A 20983-nucleotide genomic window follows, 5' to 3' on the forward strand; every position below is an offset into this window, starting at 1 on the left:
TGTAGAATATAACAAAACATTTTCAAAATTAAAACACTTCCAATAATAGATGAATTTGCATAGTATGAATACAGACTCTCATCATGCATTCTTATTCAGTTAAAATTCGAAGTGTCTGAAATTCTAGTATTTGGCCCTCAAATTCGATATTAAGAACATTCAGTGTTAGTCCATATCTGAATTGAAGAAGTTATTGATCTCTGTTCTTCAGGTATCTTATGTCCAAAGCAGCTGGAGATCACCAACTCCCTCTCTGTGTGACATCACTAGAAAACACTAGACTGGTGATGTCACACATACCACAGAACCCCGCTGCAGAATGGAGCAGGCCTATTAAGGGTAAGTTTTTTCCCTCCACCACCACCCCTTTTCAACAATATTGCGTGGTTTTATAAGGTTACTAATTTTCTTTACTTTATGTCCCTGGAATATAAAGTAAAGATGACAGAAAATCTTATAAAACTGCAAAATATTGTGGTGTTGTGTGTGTGTGTTTATTTAAAAACAAAACAAAAACTCCCATATAAAGTTCAGTCCTTATACCATATATCAATATCCTGGCTCCAGTCTGCTTTGGGATTCAATGATGAGTACGCCAGCATAGTGTATGTTGGGGCATCAATCACAGAGAGTGGAGTCAGCATTTCCTGGCTGCTCTGGATGTCAGAAACCTTGTTTTAAAAGGTAAGTTTTCAGTTGAGAATGTGTTGAATATCTCTTTGTGTTTATATGGAAACATTCAGCATATTTCTAAAAAGTATTTTTATTATGTTTGCATTTTTAAAATTTACTTGTAACTTGACACAGCTCAAAGTCACATTTTATACTTGTCCTCTGTCTAGGCCTTCTTTTCTCTTGTTTTCCTGTTGTTAATATCCTATATTGTGTTTCCAAAAAAAAGTAATGTTTTGGTTGTCTACTACCTGGAACAAGGTGGTAACTAAATTCTGTTTAATATCATTCTGAATTATCTGGGCAAGGGCACCCTTAGCCATTTCAGAGACAACACCAAGCTGGGCAGGAGTGTTGATCTGCTGGAGGGTAGGAAGGCTCTCTGGAGGGATCTGGACAGACTGGATCAATGGGCCAAGGCCAATGCTGTGTGGTTCAACAAGGCCAAGTGCCCTGTCCTGCACTTGGGTCACAGAAACCCCAGACAGCGCTACAAGCTGGGGGAGGAGTAGTTGAAAGTGTCCCAGTAAAAAAAGGACCTGGAGGTGCTGGTCAACCATGGCTGAACATGAGCCAGTGGTGTATCCAGAGGGCTGAGGCGGCCGATGGCATCCAGGCCCGAGTCAGAAATAGCGTCTCCAGCAGGACCAGGGAAGTGATTGTCCCCCTGTACTTGGCACTGGTAGAAATCAAAGCACCTGGAATCCTGTGTTCAGTTCTGGGCCCCTCAGTACAGGAAAGACATTGAGGTGCTCCAGCATGTCCAGAGAAGGGCAATGAAGCTGGTGAAGGATCTGGAACATGAGACCTGTGAAAGGCAGCTAGGGAGCTGGGGCTGTTTAGCCTGAAGAAGAGGAGACTCATGGGAGACCTTACTGCTCTCTACAACTACATGAGAGAAGGTTGTGGCCAGGTGGTAGTCAGCCTCTTCTCCCAGGTAACAAGTGCTGTATGTTTCTGATGAAAATATACCGTCAGAGGTCCAGCCTGAACCTCCTAGGCTTCAGTTTATAACTAATCTCCTACGTTTTATCATTTGGTATTTCTGAGAATTTGCCACACAAACATTTGTAAAAGCAAGTCTATTATCTATAGAAATTAGTAGGCAGCTATGTAAGTAGGGAGTTAAGTCTTAGCTTTATCAATTCTCAATTTGCCTTTTTTTTTCTTTTCCTCCTGGAAAAAAACACAAGACTGTGTTGGAGAATTAAATTGCATAGGAAAAGAAATGCTAAGTTTTGTAGTGATGCGTCTTAAGGTTATAGGTATATTTTTCATATCTCTTTTTAAGGAATTATAGCATCTGACCTTTGCAGAGATCTTACATATTTGCATGGAAAATCAACTGAACCACAATTTAGAAGAATGTCATTTGACCTATATTTATTCTGTCCTTACTATTTCTGAGGAGAGAAGGTTCTTCTCATGGCTTAAATTTGTCTGTGTTTCCATTAACAGGTTTATTGTCAACTCCAAAACCCAAGTAGGAAAGATGAATAATTGGGATAAAGGGAAATAATTTACATTTTTAAAAATTGTGTTGCTATAAAATTTACATTAAAATGTAGAGTTTTCCGGAAACTATATCCAGTGGATACTATATTTCACAGATTCACAGAATGGGTCAGGTTGGAAGGGACCACAGTGGGTCATCTGGTCCAACCTCTCTGCTCAAGCGGAGTCACCCCAGAGCACACAGCACATGATTGTGTCCAGACGGTTCTTGAATATCTCCAGTGAGGGAGTCTCCACCTTTCTGGGCAATCTGTTCCAGTACTCAGTCACCCACACAGTAAAGAAATTCTTCCTCGTGTTCAGGCAGAACTTCCTGTGCATCGGTTTCTGCCCATTGCCTGTTGTCCTGTTGCTTGGCACCACCAAGAAGGCCTGGCTTCATCCTCTTGGCACCCTCCCTTATAAGCCTTGGACATCCCCTCTCAGTCATCTCTTCTCAAGGCTGAACAGGCCCACCTCCCTCAGCTTTCCTCATAAGAGATGCTCCAGTCCCCTCATCTTTGTCACCCTCCACAGAACTTGCTACAGGAGCTCCATGTCTGTTGTACTGAGGAGCCCAGAGGACACAGCACTTCAGATGTGGCCTCCCTAGAGCTGAGTGGAAGGGCAGGATCACCTCTCTCAACCTGCTGTCAGTGCTCTTCCTAATGCACTCCAGGACACCATTGGCCTTTCAGGCCACAAGGACACACTGCTGGCTCATGGACAGCTTGTTTTTCACCAGAACCCCAGGTCCTTCTCTGCAGAGCTGCTCTCCAGCAGGTCAGCCCCCAGCCTGTACTGGTGCCTGAGATTATTCCTCCCCAGGTGCAGGGACCCTGCATTTGCTTTTGTTGAATTTCAGACAGTTCTTCTCTGCCCGTCTTTCCAACCTGTCAAGATCTTTCTGAAGGTCTGCACAGCCCCCTGGAGTATTGGTCACTCCTCCCAAATTTGTGTCCTCAGCAAATTGGCTGAGGAGGCCTCTATCCTGTCATCCAAGTCATTGATGATTAACTTAATGCTGGACTGGTGTTGAACCATGGAGGACACTTACTAGGAACAGGCCTCCACCTGTATCTAGCTCTAGAATTCAGGGTACTGGGATTGGTTAGGTTTTTTGTTCATTTTTGTAATCAAGGAGAAAAGTAACTTACATTTGTTCATACTTGTTCTTCTGTGAAGTGTTAATGAAGCCAATAAAGCCTTGAAGTCTGTCCTTGACTAAATGTTCTACTTGTATCTGGCTGCCTGATACATTTACCACTTCATTTACTCAGTCTGCTGATATTTATGTCTCATAAATACTCTTTTTTTTCTATGTAAGCCGCAATCTTGGCTTAATTAAAGACCAGTTAGTCTTAGAAATTAATAATTTCACGTTTTTACTTTGTAGTGATTTTTCATATCTTTTTTAATGCTACATTTTCACATATCCCCTTCTTTGCTATATCAACTGCATGTACAGAATTTCTATATCATAATATTAGTGGTATTGTTTATTTTTGCTATTTGATTTTTGTTTTGAGACAATCCACTAGTACTCTGTAGTATATAAATTCATCCTTTTAAAACTGTCTATGAAATGTTTTGTATCTCTTACAAGAAAAATCTGTGCACATAACATTCGTATGTTAACAATTAATTCTGTTGATTACTGACATTAGGAGATGATATCAGATGCCCCAGTAGGCTACAGTGAGCACAGGGCTGTTTTCTGTTGCAGTGGCTAGTGACAGGTTTTATGCTGCAGTGTGTTACATGTGCAAATGTGGCTGGCCATAAGTGAAGGAAATTAAAATACAGTTTGCTGGCTTGTCTGTGTGTTCAACAGTGATCATTACGTGGTAATGTAATATAATATCCTACTTAAAATCTTTGCTTTTATAATTTTAATTTAAGAATGAAGGAGTAACTATTTGTTTTGTTACGTAACGTGTAAATGATTGCTTATAAAAAATAGATATCTGGTCTTCAAACAAGCTGATCTTGCTGTACATTGGAGGGATCTGCTGAAATGTGTAAAAAGTCCTTAGGAAGATCATTCTTGTAGACTACTGAAAGGCAGCTATGTCAAGCTTTATCCAGGTTTTCCTGCCTTACACTTCTTTGTGTGCTAGACCACAGGAAGCTGTAAAGGATATAAGAGCTATGAAAAGCTAAATATGTATATGAAATAAGTCCCCAAGTCTTGCTTCTTTTACTTGCAGAACCATAGTCTCTTTATTGTCTTACATCCTCTCTGACAAGTCAAGAGCTAAAATCCTCATTTACATAAAGCACACAGAGTTAGTAGAGTGGGAGAAGTACTAGAGTACACCACTTCTCTTTTATAGCAGTTACATATATATGCACTGTTCAGTCTTTTAGCTAATGAGCTACAGAATAAAGTTTTGGGAAGAAATATTTACTAGGGATATCTATGAGTGTTAAGGGGTGAGCTCTGCAGCACCATGGCTGCCATGGTTGTCATTTCCCAGTCTTTAATCCTCGTTCAGACTTTCCTGATTTAAGAAAACATTGATTTTTTGTGAAAGATTATAAGATTACATATATTGATTTTGAAAATAACACCATTCTTAATTATACATTTAAATTAAAAGCTTAAAGATTTTACATGGGAAAACTGGTCTTTGCTGCATAGTCTGTTGCTTCATAAAAGATCAATTTGCAAAACTTTTCTTTTAAAAAATCCCTTTATCTAGAACTTTAAATAAAATGTAATGCAAAAACTGTGGATGTTTTATCCCTGAAAATTACAGGTTTTGTGTTTTTTTTTTTTTTCCAAATAAAATGATAGAATTTATACCACTTCTCTTAAATGAGATTATGGTAAGACTTTCTGTAGAGATTTTATCTCTGATTGTGAAAAGTTAAAATGTGGTTGATTTCCCTGACCTGAATGAATTACTACCTATGCTAGTTACTCATTTAAGTAATTTTAAACACATAGTGTGTTTGCAGGATCCTGCTTCAGTTTTAAGTTTGAGCTATAAAAAATTAGCATACTTGCAGTATTGCTTTTTTAACTGGGACATTATATCTCTCTAGTTTAAGAAAAAAAGTTAAAGTATTAATGTCTTACATAGCTTAAGTGTAGATGTAACTCTGAAACTTCTTGCTATTTTCTTCCAGTTATTTTCCTCATATACTGTATTAGTGTACCAGGATTATTGTAGTACTAATAAAATCTAGCAAGATTCAGGTCTAACGCAATGATAAATAAATGGAATTTATGTTTTCAGGGAAGATGGTACCACCGGAAGCAAGCAGTAAAGGAATTGCATGGTACGTTGTTACGACTGCTTAATGAACTGTTACCATGGGAACCAAAGCTAATTAAAGCATTTCAAAGAAACAGGTAATTAGCTGCTTTTTTTTTAACAGTGGTGCATGAGATGAAACATGGAACAAAATTCACCTTTTAAACTAATCAATGAATTGGCTTCTCTCAAATAAGTTAATTGAAAATACTTTGAGGAGAGGCATGAGGCACTGGTAGTACTTTAATTGGAAGAAGTATTTTATATTCCAGACCTATCATCTTTAAATAAAGTTGAGTTTACCCTCTAATGGCTTTTCGTCCAAAATGTTCTAGAAACCCTAAGCATGCCTGTAAATAGTCTATCACAATACAGCTAGGATTTGTACTGCTGCTTATTTGGTTAAGAGAGACTGAAAACCTTTCTCTATAAAACTATACTAGGGCTTCTTAGAATACTCTGAGTGCTTCCTAAACTTACCCAAATTGGCTGTTAATGAATTCTCCACAGAGCAATTCTTGAAGCATTGTTTTGAGGTCTTGGTAACCCTGTAAATTAGAAATGCGTCTGGAATGAGGCATGTCAGAGTGGCAGATTTAAATCTAGTAAGGGCAAGTAGTAACAGTGAAGATGCTATCCTGATTATAAATCATGGAGAGATTAGGTATTGTCTTCAGGCTTGGTGCTGTTCTTGTTTGTCAGCCATATAGCTGTTGCTATAGTCAGACCTTATTTTTGCCACATAGACAGTTAAAGAACAAATAATGATTAAAAGCTTGAACTCTGTGACAAAGGAGAGCAGAAGTTAGGCAGCTGCTTAAATGTTGAGTGTAAACTTACAGCTATGTGGTACAAAACTAATACTGAAGAGTGTAAAAGGTATTATACTTAAAAAACCACAATAACATAACACTAAAGACAGTAAACAGATAGAAATACTAAGATTTTGGTTCCTTAGTAGCTCATTTAATGGATATCACGGATGAACTAAAATTCTTATTTGGAAATTTAGGATATTGTTGAGCATTTTGCTTTAAACAATTGACCCAAGTACAAGTTCTGGGTTTTTTCTATTTGTTTCTATTCACATTTCTGTTCATTTTCCTTGGCTGTTCATTTCTCCCTGTTTTTTTGCAATTTAGATTCCTTCTGGAAATAAGGCAGATAGTATTACTATTAGGAAGGGTTTAATTTTCCAGTACACGGGGTTTCCAGTTTTATCTTTTTTGTAAATTCTGGTGTGGAATGGTTTGATGCCCAGTATTAGTTCTTGTTTAGTGAATCACAGAATCATAGAATGGTTTGGGTTGCAAGGGACCTTAAAAATCATCTAGTTCATACGCCCCTGCCATGGGGGAGCTCACAGCCCCATCCAACCTGGTCTTGAACACTTCCAGGGATGGGGTATCCACAGCTTCTTTGGGCAACCTGCTCCAGTGCCTCATGAGCATCGCACTACAGAATTTCTTCCTAATATCCCATCTATGCCTACTCTTTTTCAGTTTGAAACTATTCCCTGTCACTACATGCTCTTGTAAAAAGTCTCTCTCCATCTTTCTTGTAGGCTTCCCTCAGGTCCTGGAAGGCTGCAGTTAGGTCACCCCAAAGCCTTTTCCAGGCTGAACAATCCCAATCCTCGTAGTCTTTCCTCATAAGAGAGGTGCTCTAATCCTCTAATCATCATGGTGGTCTCCTCTGGACCTGGTCCAACAGGTCGATGTCCTTCCTGTGCTGAGGACCTGGAACTGGATACAGTGCTCCAGGTGGGGTCTCACCAGAGCAGAGCAGAGGGACAGAATCACCTCCCTAGACCTGCTGGCCATGCTGCTTTTAATGCAGCCCAGGATACAATTGTCTTTCTGTGCTTCAAGTGCACATTGCTGGATAATGTCCAGCCTCTCATCTACTAGCACCCTCAAGTCCTTCTCCTCAGGACTGCTCTCAGTCCCTTTTCCCCCCAGCCTATATTGATACTGGGGGTTACCCCAACCCAGGTGCAGCAGTTTGCACTTAGTATTTTTAAATCTCATGAGATTCCCATGGACCCACTTCTCAAGCTTGTCCATGTCCCTCTGGATGGCATCCTGTCCTTGAGGTGTGGCAATCACACCCTTCAGCATGGTGTCTTCTGCAAATTTACTGAGGGCGCACTCAATCCCTTCATCTGTTTAATTAATGAAGATTTAAATAGCCCAGTATGGACCCATGAGAAACACCACTGGTCACTGATGTTCATCGGGACTCTGAGCCATTGACCCCTACCCTCTGGATGCCACTGTCCAACCACTTTCTTATCCACCTAACAATCCACTCCTCAAACCTCTCTCTCCAGTTTACAGAGAAGGATGTTGCGGGGGAACATGTCAAGGGCTTTACAGAATTCCATATGAATGACATCTATAGCCCTTCTCTTATCCGCTGCTGTAGTCATTCCGTTGTGGAAAGCCACTCGGTTGGTCAAGCAGGACTTGCCCCTGGTGAAGCTGTGCTGGTTGTCCCAGATTACCTCCCTGTCCTTAAAACGCCTTAGCAGAGCTTCTAGTAGGGTCTGTGCAATGATGATTCCAGGCACAGAGGAGAGGTTGACAGGTCAGTAGTTCCCCGAATCCTCTTTTCAACCTTTTTAAAGATGGGTACAATGTTTCCCCTTTTCCAGTCACCTGGGACTTCAACTAATTGCCATGGCTTTTCAAGTATCTTGGAGAGTGTCTCAGCAACTACATCAGCCAGTTCTCTCAGGACTCTGGGGTGCATCTCATTGGGTCCAACAGACTTCTGTACATTCAGATTCTTCAAGTGGTCATCAATCTGATCTTTGCTTACAGTGGAAGGGACTTTGCTCCCTCAGTCCCCTTTCTGCTGTCCATCCACTCAGGAGGTGAGGGAAGAGAGTCGGCCATTGAAGACTGAGGCAAAAAGTTGTTGAGTACCTCAGCCTTCTCAATGCTGCAGTTTTTCAGCCTTGTTTATCGGAGGGGGTACACCTCCTTTGCCCTTCCTTTTCTGGTTAACATATCTGTAGAAGCCCTTCCCGTTATTCTTTACGTCCCTTGTCATGTTAAGTTCCAGATTTGTCTTGGCCTTCCTCACCCATTCCTTAAGAACCAAGCTTCATCTCTATACTCTTCCCAGAGTACCTGTTCCTGTTTCCTCTGCCTGTGCATTTCCTTCTTGCCCTTCAGTCTGACCACCAGTTCCCAACTCACCCATGCTGATCTCTTGCCTTCCGTACCTGATTTCTTGCCCATGGGTATTGCCAGCTCGTGTGCTCTAAGAAAGACTTCCTTAAAGATATGCCAGCTCTGATGTGCTTCCTTATCCCTGAGGGCAAGGGCAGTTTCCTAAGTGATCCCGTTGGCTATCTCCTTGAAGAGCTGGAACTTTGCTTTCCATAAGTTCAGGGGCCTAACTTTACCTGACTCATATCCCTCAGGACTGCAAATTCCACTGATGCATGATCTCTACAGCCCAGGTCTTGATGTCGCAGATTAGCTCATTTATTTGGTGCCCATCATGTCCAGTATCACATCCTCTCTGGCAGGGCTGCTGTCACAAGAGCCTGCGGGCACGATGCCTCCTGTAGCTGGAGCAGGAGAGCTTTGTCAATAGGCAACCCTTAGTCAGGGGCCTGTAATAAAAACCAACCACAAGGTTCCCTTTGTTGCCTTGATCTCTGATTCTTACACACAGGCTTTCAACCTGCTGGTGGCTGTTTTTCAGAGACAGCTCTTCACACTCAAACCACCTCCTGAAGTAGAGAGCAGCCCCTCTGTCTCTCCTTCCTCCCCTGTCTCTTCTGAACAGCCTGTAGCCATTGATAGTCTCACTCCAGTCATGTCCCAAGTTTCAGTAAGGCAACAAGACCATAGCTTTCCAGCAGCACAGTGGCTTCTATGTCCTCCTGTTTGTTGCCCATGCTGTGTTGATGTGGCTATAGAATACAGAACTGTCATTTATAGTGTGTTCCAGTGCTGTATATGAGCTATGACTGATAGGAGTAAATTTTAGTCTGGAACTGGATGGTTGAGACCTTACAAGTATGTGTACTGATAGCTAGAGAACCATGCACTTAGAGTGCAAGATAACTTCTGGGATTAATTAATTCAATTAATATTTCTTAGTATTTATGTTTTAGGCTGTAACCCTAGTTTATTCTACGATGCTGAGTATTTCCATGACATAACTGTTTGGACATACACATAGTATACCAGGGAACAGCTCCATCTGAAAAACAATGTTTCTAAATCATGCGGAGGAAAGAAAGATGGGTGGAGGATTCTAGGTCAGTGTCTTGATCTGGTTCATCATGCAGCTTCTAGGCAACCCTATAGCACCAGTGACAGTGATGAAGAAAGGTATCATGTAAAAGGAAAAAAGCAATTGAGTAAAATTTGCTTATGGTGGTGTAAACATCAGTACCACAAGTCTCGCTGTCGTTGCTGTGTCTATAGGGTATCTCAGTGAACTACTAATGTCTGCTAACTGAACAACAGTTCTGAACTGAACACAGTTCTGAGTTGTGGAAGGCTGGGCAGAGTTCCTTCCTCCTTATACCGCACTATGGAATAAGGGTCTGGAGTTTTCCTTCCTTCCTTTTTTATTGTCTTTAACTAGTAGGAGCACACTTTATGGTCAAAATTGTTTTCTTTCCCTTCTGAAAGGTCCTCTGGTCTTTTCAAAATTATGACAGAGAATAATGTTGAATGGTGTTTGAATAGCAGCAAGGTTTAAAACTAAAAGTTACTTGTGCCCACTGATTACAGCGGTTCACTGACCCCACAGAAGTTCCTCAAAAGAAAAAAGGGAATTCCATCCAGAAGTTTTAATACAGTAGTGGTTCCCTGGTGTCCTTCTATAGTTCTTCCACACCTAGACTCCAAGCTCAAAACCCTAATGACAGAGTTGAAGTATTGTCCACACTGCATCTTCATACAGGCTTCAGTGTTGTCTTTTCTCAGTGAGAGTGCCAAAGCTGTGAGTAAACAGTTAGGTCTCACTGACCCTTAGCAGCCCCACGTGGCCCTCCATCCACACCACCTGTCCATGGGCCCAGGATCCCCATTTCAGGTCATTCTGCAGCCTTCAATCTCTGCCAGTTTCTATGCCAGTTTCCAGCTCAACTACGTCAGTTACTGTGCCTGGCCATGGGTCTTGCTGATCTAGACTGACTCGCAGACTGACCTACCAGCATCATCACTGTAGAACTGCCCAGAAATCATTCAACTGGGTCCTGACCCTGGTAGCTGTCACTGGACCTGGTCCTAATCTGAACCTTTAAATTGATTACCCAGCCTGACCTCAGACCTGCCTCAGCACCAGGAACTTGCTGTTCGTCTGGGCTCTTAGTTGAACCCAATTACCCCTAGGCCTTCCCTGCTTCCTCATTCAGGGACAGGTGTGCTGGCTGGCGATGCTCTTGCCCTGTGAGCTATGACATACTTGGCTCGTCCCTCTCCACCTCTTAGAGAGTCGCTGGCCATTGCTGCACTTAGTGCAAGCAACTGTTATTTTAATGCAAAAGAATGGGTAAATTTAAGATCTTATTCATACTGTCATAAGGGTTAGGTCCAGAATAGAGTCTAGATTCTATTCCACACAAGGTGCTAATTGCTATAATTTATTTATTCATTTGCTAAATAATCCTCCTGGGTATTTTGTTGGTAATCACCAGCTGAATCCTGAAGTTCATTGTATTTGTACACTAAAATAGCCACTAGATCCTATCTAAACAATGGTTTAGAAGAAGGGACAATGGAAACGTAACAGTTTAGCGCTATCAAGGTAAGTGGATATGTTTCTGAATGGTGTTCAAATGAGTAAAGTAGCTATGTATTTCTGTCATGTACCTATTCTTTAGTGGAGCGTGAATCTGTGGAAGTGGTAGTAACAGCTGTTCTAATGGCACAGAGATAAGAAAATGTTCTCTAAGGAGAAAGTTACATTACAGTCCCATAGCTGGGCCAACAGCATGATGCATTTAAGAAAAACAAGATTTAGTTACTTCTCTAGCTGGGGTTGCTGTCAGAGAAAGGAGTAGGCTTGTTACAGTTAATACTCAAGTCCGTATAGGTATTTCTGTCACAATGCAAAGCCAAGGAAGAAACCGAAGATGGATGCAATAAAATAGTGATGATCATATTTGACTCAGTGTTTTTGCTTATTGTTAGATAACTTAATGACATAGAATTCAGTTTGGCAAAGGAAAGGACCTTACTGTCACTTCAGATTTTCCAGGTTTCAGAGACTTGCAGACAGAGCTACAATGAAATTTTTTGAGGGGCACAGGCAATTAAATCTATACCAACTTTTTGTATGGCAGCAAATAGAAATAAAAATAATGTTTAAAACAGTGTGGTTTTTTAGTAAAGTTAGTTTTGTTATTTTCAAGGTCTAGATTGAAGAAGGACTATGATGACTTTAAAAGACATCCAGACCATGATAAATTTACCAGAGAATTGTGGAGTAATGATGAAAGTGAAGTTGATTCTGGCAAAGAATCTTTTGCAGTAGTATGCGGTAAATCATCAGAGTCTGCAGAACATATAGAAGTTCCCAAAAAAGATCACTCAGACAATGGTAAGCATTTACTGGAATTCAGGAGCTTGAACTTGATTCAGGAGCTGAATCAAGGTGATTTGGGAACTTAATTTTTCCATGTGAGCTTGTGTCCTGCTTTTTACCTTAACTACTACTGTGATAATACCAAAAGAGCTTGTGGTCTGCATCTGTCGTATGTAGACTTGAAGAGGGCAGACATGACCAAGATGAAAATTCTGCTTTATTCAAGTGTTTGCCATTTCTTTTTGTGCTTAACTATTTCTATGATAACATAGTAGACTTGTGTGGTATTTACTTTTATGGTGGGTTGACCTTGGCTGGCTGCCATATGCCCACCCAGCCCGTCTGTCACCCCTCTTCCTTAATGGGACAGGGAGAGAAAACAGTGTAGAAACGCTCAAGGGTCAAGATACAGACAGGGGGGATCACTGACCAGTTACTGTCACAGGCAAAACAGACTCACTTGGGGAGATTTAATTTCATTTATTGCCAATTAAAAATAGAGTAGGATGGTGAAAACCAAATACAAAAGCTAAACCTGCCCCCCCCTTTCCCATTTCCACCTTCTTCGAAGACTCATCTTCCTTCCCAATTCTTCCAACTCCTCCCCTGTCAAGTGGTACAGGAGGAATTGGGGCTGGGGATTGAGGTCAGTTCATAAGAGTTAGTCTCTGCTGTTCCTTCCTCCCCTCTGCTCCAGTGTGGAGTCCCTCCTATGGGATACAGTCCTTCACAAACTGCTCCAGTGTGGGTCCTCTACACAGACTAGAGTCTTTCAGGATAAGACTGTACCTGTGTAGGTCCCCCATAAGCCACAGTTCCTGTTAGGACCCTACTCCAGTGTAGGCTCTTTATGGGCTGCATCTTCTTTCAAGCCATATTCACCTGCTGTAGAATGACATCCTCCCCAGCCTGCCGTGTACATACCTGTTCCAGCATGGTCCTTCATGGGAGCCGGTCAACCTGCTTGATCATGGGTTGCAGGGGAATCCATTCCAGTGTCTGAAGCGCTTCTTTCCCCTCCTTCACTGACCTTGGTGTATACAGGGTTGTTTTGCCTACATTTTGTCCTTACTGTGCTCTGTCACACCCTTCTGCAAAGCATTTTTCACAGGACATCACCAGCTCGGCAGACAGGCTTGACCATGTCCTGCAGTGGATCTGTTTTGGAGCCAGCTGTGTCTGGCACAGGGCAACTCCTGGCCTCTGTCCTCATAGAGGCCTCCCTGCTGCCCCACACTGCCAAAACCTCAATACATGGCCCCTCTGTCTGCTGGGCACCCCTGCCTGCATCCTCAGCCATCTTATCCACTTCATGCATCCCCTGCTCATTGTCTGGTCTAGCTTGATGCTCAGTATGAAACTGGGCATTCACATCTTTGTCCCACAGGCACCCTACCCTCACAAGTCCACCTGTTCTACCAGCCCAGACCCCAAGCCCTCCTGCTTACTTGCTAGTCTGGCTTGAAGTTTAGTAGTGAATACACACACACTACCCCCACATGCACTGGATTTGAGGAGGATACAGACATTCACCCCGCAGCAGATTGCACCAGGCAGACAGGCTGTGACCTCTTGCAGCCATCCTTGCAGCTCCCCCTTCCTCTGCACATCCCTTCATGGATTTGTATAGCTCTACCAATTTCCTCACCCCTCCCAGCCCAGTCTCCAAGATCTCCCCTGGTTTATAATCATATCAGGTGCAAAGTCCAGGTTGATCTTCCTGCAAGGGGCATATGCAGTTTCTTGATAGCCCATCAATCGGTGTGATTGGCGAGGCTGTTTCTTGTCATTGTCTGCATTTTTATTTTGTTAGATCTGTGTCTCTGTATATCTTTTTTTCCTGGCTTCTCCCTTTTTCCCTTCAAAATAACCTTGCTGGAATAAACATTCTTATATTCTCACATGCCATTAACAATTCATGTGAATGACCAGGTTTGGTTTTCCTCACTGTCTCCCATTGCCGATCAGGTTTCAGTTCCTGAACTGTTTTTGTTTATTACTTCCTCCTTTCCTTATTACCCCCTTTTTTCATTGAAAAAGATCCTTGACCAGATTCCCCTAAAGACGCAGACATTTCCTTCCATATGCTCTTGCAAATATTGCCTTTAGGTAGACACTATAAAATTGTTTTGGTTTCAAACATGTAAAATGCAGTTTCTGTTTTAATATCCTTGCAGATGAAATGAAACTATTAGAGATGAATTTACCTGCAGGAAAAAACAGAATTCTGAAAAAAGAAACAGCTTCTAAAGAAATCCAGAAGACACTGCCCAAATGCATTAAACGACAGTTCAAGCAAAATAGTTGTCTGGATCAAAGCACTAATGAGCTCTCACCAAGGAAGAAAGCTAAGCTGAGCACTGTTGAGACTGTAGTCCAGAGTTCAGAAAGTAGCCTGCAGCCGGATAGTTGTTTAACTGAGCTAAAACAGTTTGAAGGATCAAGTTTAGAGTTTTTTTCCTTGACAGATCCTACAACATCAGTATCAAACTTTCTGAAAGGGACCAAACCCATCCAGGCCTTGCTTGCCAAGAATACTGGGAACAAAGTGACCTTAACAAATCAACCGTCGCCTCCCCCAGGCATAAATGTATCGACTTCTGAAAAGTCAGTTTTACCACCTTCGGAATCATCAGTGATCAAACCAGCATTGCCCTGCCAGGCCAGTTCAAAGACTCCCTTACAAATGGTATACAAAATGCCGAATGGCCATTGTGTACCAATAGACCTTCATAATAACTCAGTGAAAATTCAAATGCAAACTGTGACTGACCCTAAAACTGGAGAAAAAGTCATGCAACAAGTTCTTATTTTACCTAAGAATTTTCTTCTTCAGCAGCAGGAAGGAAAAATTGTGTCCAAGGACGTTCAGCCACTACAACAAAAATCATCTGAGCTGCGCTGTACATCTTTACCAAAAGTGTCAAATATCAGTGTTTCTTTAACACCTGTTCTGGTGACAGACTCTGCAAATACTACCACTCAGTCACCTACTACAATTTTTAGCAAGAATATTACCCCCTCGTCACAAGTGTCCGGTCCCATGAACAATACACTATCATTGCCTGATGTAACTTCAGCAGGTAACTTACTATCATCAAAAATTAAGGTGAACCAAACTGAAACTGACAAAATCAAGACTACAGTTTTGACTGCTACATTCCCTGTGTCTTTGACTTCATCTACTCCTTCCACAGCTAGCCAGTCCTTGATACCAGCAACAGCATTAAGTGGGTCTGCGAACACTGATTCTGCCTGTCATAGTCCTGCATCGCAGCAGCCAACTGACTCCTGTGAAACTAGGCAAGAGTTGAAGACTGTATGTGTAAGAGAATCACAATCTATTCTGGTCACAACACGAGGCGGAAACACAGGCATTGTTAAAGTGCAAACAAACTCAGACCAAATTTCACCTAGTAGTTTATCTTCTAGTTCAGTTTTCACTTACACTTCTCAACTTCAGGCCTTTCTTGTACCAAAAACCACAGCATTATCATACTCTACTCTTCCATCTCTAGCAACAGCTACATCTGGTTTCCCACATATTGGACAATCATCTGTTTCTGGATTTGCCCCCTCAACAGCTTCTTCTGTTAACATTCCAGCTTTCCCAGCTGATTTTACCCAGGCAATGGAGAAAAATATCAAATTCACACTACAGCAGCCTCCTGTTGGGCACACTTCAGGTCAAGTAATAGAGAACTCCTGCTGTGTGTCCTCTCCTTTATCTTCCATTTCATTAGCTAGCAATGTGATGTCCACAACTCCAAACAGTCCTGTTAGTGTGACTAGCACTGGACAAAATAACACTGTCGTAACTCCAAATTCTTCTGTACAGCATCAAGGGGATACTAAAACCAAAAAAAATTCTGTTATACACTCTGAGTCTAATTCAGCAACAAGTGGGGATTTAGTCAGTGGTACTCCAGTCCAGAAATTTACATTAGTTACAAATTCACCAATTTTATCTCCCTCTGGAGCATCAGGAGTCAGTATTATACCCTCTCCAGCATCCACTGCTGTTAATGCTCAGAAACTGGTTTTTGTTAACACACAAATTGCCAGTGGCCCATCAACCACCAATCTAGTTGCAGAGTCATTGAGACAGAACCTTCCTTCTTCCCTAACCAAAACCTTTCTTAATGCTACAGAGCAACCACATTTGGTTTTGATCCCATCTACGATAGGAGCACCAATAAGAATAAATTCATCACCAACTATTGCTCAAGTAAAAGATGTAAAAATTGGACTAAATATAGGTCAGACCATTGTAAATACTAAAGGCAATGCACAGGAGGCCCCACCAGTTAATGTATTGCATTCTACCATTTCTAAAGGAGAAGACAAAAAAAGCATTGGCTTGGCGCTGTCTTTGACAAGTAGCAGTACTGTGGTTCCTGCTCCAGCTTTTGCTGTGTCAGCTAATGAATCTGTATGTGTTGCAACAAAAGCTGAAAATGCCTTTACAGTAACAATGGCACATGCCTGTGTAGAATCTGTTTCAGTAGCACCAAGTGGGACTACTTCTAGGACACAGTCCACTGTCTTGACTGGTGGCAATGATCCCTCAAGAATAAGGCCAGTTCTGGGTAATCGACTTTGTACATCAAATATTGGAAATATGGGTATATCAACTGTGAAAACAGGACATCTTGCTTCATCTGTGCTGATTTCAACCACACAACCAACAGTATCTCCTCAAAACTTAGCATCTGCTTTGCAATTTCCATTCATTAGCTTGCCTGGATCTGCAGCCACCCCCCAAAAGGTGTTACATACAGTTCCTCAGTTAGCAACAGTTCCAGCTCCTCTTCTAGTATCAAAAAACCAGTTGCCCACGCTGCCTCAGTTTCAGTCATCAGGAACTTCAGCTGGTATGTCAAGTCACACAGGTATTCACAAACCTCAGAGTGTGTTGCCCTCTCCGTCACCAAATACAGGTAAAGTCGTTAGCTTTCCCAGTTCCTCTACCCTACAATGCCAGCAGGTGCCTCTCAGTACAGAGAAAAAAAGTCATGATTACACTTGTGCTTCTACTGCTCAGATGTCTTCAGCTTCACCAGCTCTAACAAGCAAAACCGGAGGAGGTCAGTTGAATGAATCTTGCATTCAACAGAAAATAGTCATTAACACCTGTATGCCTTTGGCACCTGGAACTCAGATAATGATTAACGGTACTCGTTTTGTTGTTCCACTGCAAGGCCTTGGAGCTGGCAGCCACGTTCTTCTTCTCTCCCGTAATACGAAACAGACTCCTTTCACTGTTAACCATGGTCAAGAGGCTCAAGGTGTACCAATTGTTAATCCAATAACCTCAAAAATCATCTTAGCACCAAGTAATTCATTGGGTTGTCAAATATCAAAACATCCTTTGAAAAGCTCCACGAAAATTATGAACTCTTTTGGTGCCGCAGATGCTTTACCCATCGTACATGCAACGCCCCAGATATTTAGTACTCCAGCTAGCTCATGTACTCCACTGTCCGGGGTAACACTGTCTGTGTCTTCAGTGACAAAATCTCCTATTAATGTTGTAGCTACATCTTCTGTTGTTTCTGCCGTTCATCCTCCGAATTCTCATTTGCCAAACAACACTTCAGTGTTTCACTTAGACACTTCTATCAAAAAACTGTTGGTCAGTCCAGAGGGAGCCATTTTGAATGCTCTAAATACTCCAGCACCAAAAGTTTCTCCTCTGTCTTCATTGCTGCCTCCTGTTGTTGTGTCCACAAGCAGAAATCCTACCACTGTCTTCCCTGCATCTCAGTCATCTTGCCTTGATAAACCTGACAAAGCTGCATTCTGAATTTACTGCAAATGAGCCACTTTGAAATTTTGGGGCATTCCTCAGACTTTGGAAGTTGTAACTATTGGATAATTTCTTACAACCAGTTGATTTACTCAACAGTACTTAAGGTTGCAGTTCTTTCCTGTTCACCTGTGGGGATTAAGAGGAAGAAAAATTTTAGTTTGTCGGAAGTTTTCAGAGAGTTCTTTAGTAAAAAGGTCAGAAACGACCAATGAGTTCATTAAACAGTTTGGAGAAATCTCACCTTTTGCACATGTTCCATCTTACATTATGGACTGTTTGCCAGTGTGTTTTTGACAGTATATGTCTTCTTTTATTTGTCAAATTTATTTTTGATCTGTTTCTTTAAGGAAAATATTTATGCATTGTAAAAATGCAATCTATAGAGTAGAATTGTACATATTCTTGAATTCCTAACAGTCCATACTAAACAATATGTACAAAGAACTATGCTGTCTTATTTATGTTTGGTTTACATAGTGTATAGTTTTTTAAATATTTTAGTAACTTTGGACCAGTGTACTGTTTAGCAACTGCAGAAGAATCTGCATATAATAAATCAAGTTGCTTTACTGCTTTGTGTTGGCAATAGTTAAAAATACGTGTATCTGTTACACTGTGGCAGAATACATGCATACATACATACATATATATATATATGTATATGTATATATATGTGTATATATATGTGTGTGTGTGCGTATACACACATCTTTCTTTTGGTGTGTGGTAGAATGAAATTATTTAACCTCTTTTGCTTTTCTCTGCTTTTACATTTCACATGATTTAGCAGGAGTTGGAAGGAAGGCCTTCTTGTTGATCCTCGTGATGCAGGGCTGGATAAGCCATACTTCATCCGTTCTTAATAAATGTTTGGTTATATTGCCTAAATAACTCCAGTGATGTGGTAAGGCTACAAGTGGCTTTTCAGACACCAGTCTAAGTCACACTGGTTACTGTTAAGGACTAACATGTTTTGTCTTAAAGCTCATAGATCTGTTGAACAGTTTGTTACTCTCTTTTTTACAGCCTTATATGCATTTCCATATGTCTGATGACTGTAACAAGATCACTTGTTAGTCTTCTATCTAGCCATAACAAATGACCCATTTTTTTTCACCAGTCATACTTTCTAGATCTGTATGTTTTTCTTTAGCTTATAATTGGTCTATCTTGAAGGATAGCACTAAAGCATCACATAATATTAATGGAAGCTTTATTAGTGCTTTGGGGATAATAATATGTTACAGAAACCTTCCTTTTTTATGCAGTGTATTCAGTATTTGTTGACTTAGTTTCAGCTTTTGATGTGATAAAACTTTTGGGTTACTTTCTGCAGATCTGCTGAGTTCACAGCTGCCTGCTGCAGTGCTCGTGGAGATAAGGTTTTAGGTATCTTTTGAGATTTTGCATATAAAGAAAGGGTGCCCATCTTATTTTATGGAAGATGATGATTTTAGAATTGCTATCTTTGTATGTGTTGATTTTTTGTAGAGTTTGTTTGGTATTTTTTAGAAACTAGAAGGGAAGATTTCAGAAGAATTTAAAAATGATAATTGCCTTTCTAATAGCTATGACTTCAAAGGGGATAAAAGCTTAACATATCTGTATATAGCAGAATTCTTAGACTGAGTTTCAACAAGATGAAGCTTCAGCCTTTGCTCTTCATCCTTTTGAATTTTCCACTTCCCTTCCCCTTTTGCTATACTAGTTTGGCAGTTTGGATATTGAGTTGACGAATAGGACCACAGCTTACTCGCTCTGTGTCGGCTGCCCTTTGTATTGTTCTGAAAAGTAGCCTGGTAGCTAGTTTGCTAGAGTTTTGGGAAAGTGGGGGGAAGAAAGGCTTGTGCCTTCCATAGGGACCTTTCCTTTTGCACTAACTTAAAAAATTGCATTGGGAAATTGCATCTTTCCATCTTATCTCAGGGCTGGGACAGATGGAAGCTGTCAGTTTTGGGATTAGAGAAGGTTTGTTTAAATTTTAGGAAAAGCTACCTGCTACACCTTTGCTACTTCTCATTAAAGGCATTTTGTAATGGATTTTGAAAACACCTAGCAGTAAGTATGTCTGTCCATCAGAGTTCACAGTATTAAGAATTTTTAAATCTGACTGCACATTACAGTTGAATGCTGCAGTGACTTTTCCAACAGAGGAAGATGGCAGAGAGTGGCAGTTTCTTCATGGACATTTTACATACTCTAAAACCATATATACCAGAAGCTCATTTTATTTCCATTTCACTGGTGGAACCATGGGACTCACTTTCTTGGATTTTTCTATTTTCTTGCAATGGCTGTTTTTTCCTTTTTTTTTTTGTTCATTTAGGTTTGTTGTAGAGTGAATATCTATGCTGTTTGAAAAGCTCAAGACTAGGTTCTGCCGTTGCAGATATTCTTGATGAGAGAAAAAAATCTTGCATGACATTTTTCTGCGTGCTGATGTAGTAGAAAGATTTATGCTATAATTGATTCTAATAAAGAGAGAAGTTAGAAAAGCTGAACTGAAAAACTCAGGACTCAAGTAACTTGCCTGAATGATTTCCAAGAAATTTTCTGAATTAATATGATAATATTCTATGATTTTTATAAATATTGTATAATTTGGAAGACATGTACTTTACAACATGAAAAGTTTGAGTCAGTTTAATTAGAGTTTCATGGACTTTTATTCTCTACTAGACATGTGTTCAGATTCCAAGTCCTATTGGAGAAGGACTTGAGACTGCTATGTAATGGGCTTGCATCATTCATTATGTAAAACCGAATTTTAGTAATTTTTGCGAATAAAATTCCTATTCCCAACACTGTTCTCCAATAATATAGATGTCAGGCAGAGTTAAGGTTTTCTTTCAAATGCAAGTAAATAAACATTGACACTTTGCTATGTACCTTTTACTCTCTACCAAATGTATCGTGCTACTTATAGCACAAAAAGAACTGTGAACAAGTGGATTATATTCACAGACACAATGAAAAAGCAGAACTACCTGCATCTTTACTTGAATTTTAAAAGACATTTAGTTACACATAAAAACAGATATATAAATCAGCCTTTTAACAAAAGGTGTTCAACTTTTCAGTGCTTGTAAAATGCCTTACTTTTAGATCCCTTCTGATATTATTTACAGCTATTCATACACAATATTATATACAAAACTTTGGATTTATAAATTACTTTGAA

General features: G+C 40.6%; 1 protein-coding gene across 8 annotated transcripts in view; it reads left to right on the plus strand.

Annotated features, from left to right (window-relative positions):
* KIAA2026 (KIAA2026 ortholog) overlaps nt 1–20983 on the plus strand; it is a 95115-nt gene that overhangs the window by 34562 nt on the left and 39570 nt on the right. For 5 of the 8 annotated variants that reach the window (XM_027709776.2, XM_027709775.2, XM_039384518.1 and 2 more), the window contains exons 6-8: nt 5412–5527; nt 11818–12005; nt 14168–16930. In XM_027709776.2, coding sequence (XP_027565577.1) covers nt 5412–5527; nt 11818–12005; nt 14168–16930 — 3067 coding nt within the window. Of the gene's footprint in view, nt 1–5411; nt 5528–11817; nt 12006–14167; nt 18372–20983 lie in introns of those variants that run through there. The other 3 variants (XM_039384517.1, XM_027709770.2, XM_027709774.2) reach the window with 3 other exon arrangements.

The sequence above is a fragment of the Pipra filicauda genome, unplaced genomic scaffold, assembly GCF_003945595.2.
Source record: "Pipra filicauda isolate LSUMZ 115617 unplaced genomic scaffold, ASM394559v2 scaffold35_size7292922_pilon, whole genome shotgun sequence".
Classification (NCBI taxonomy): domain Eukaryota; kingdom Metazoa; phylum Chordata; class Aves; order Passeriformes; family Pipridae; genus Pipra; species Pipra filicauda.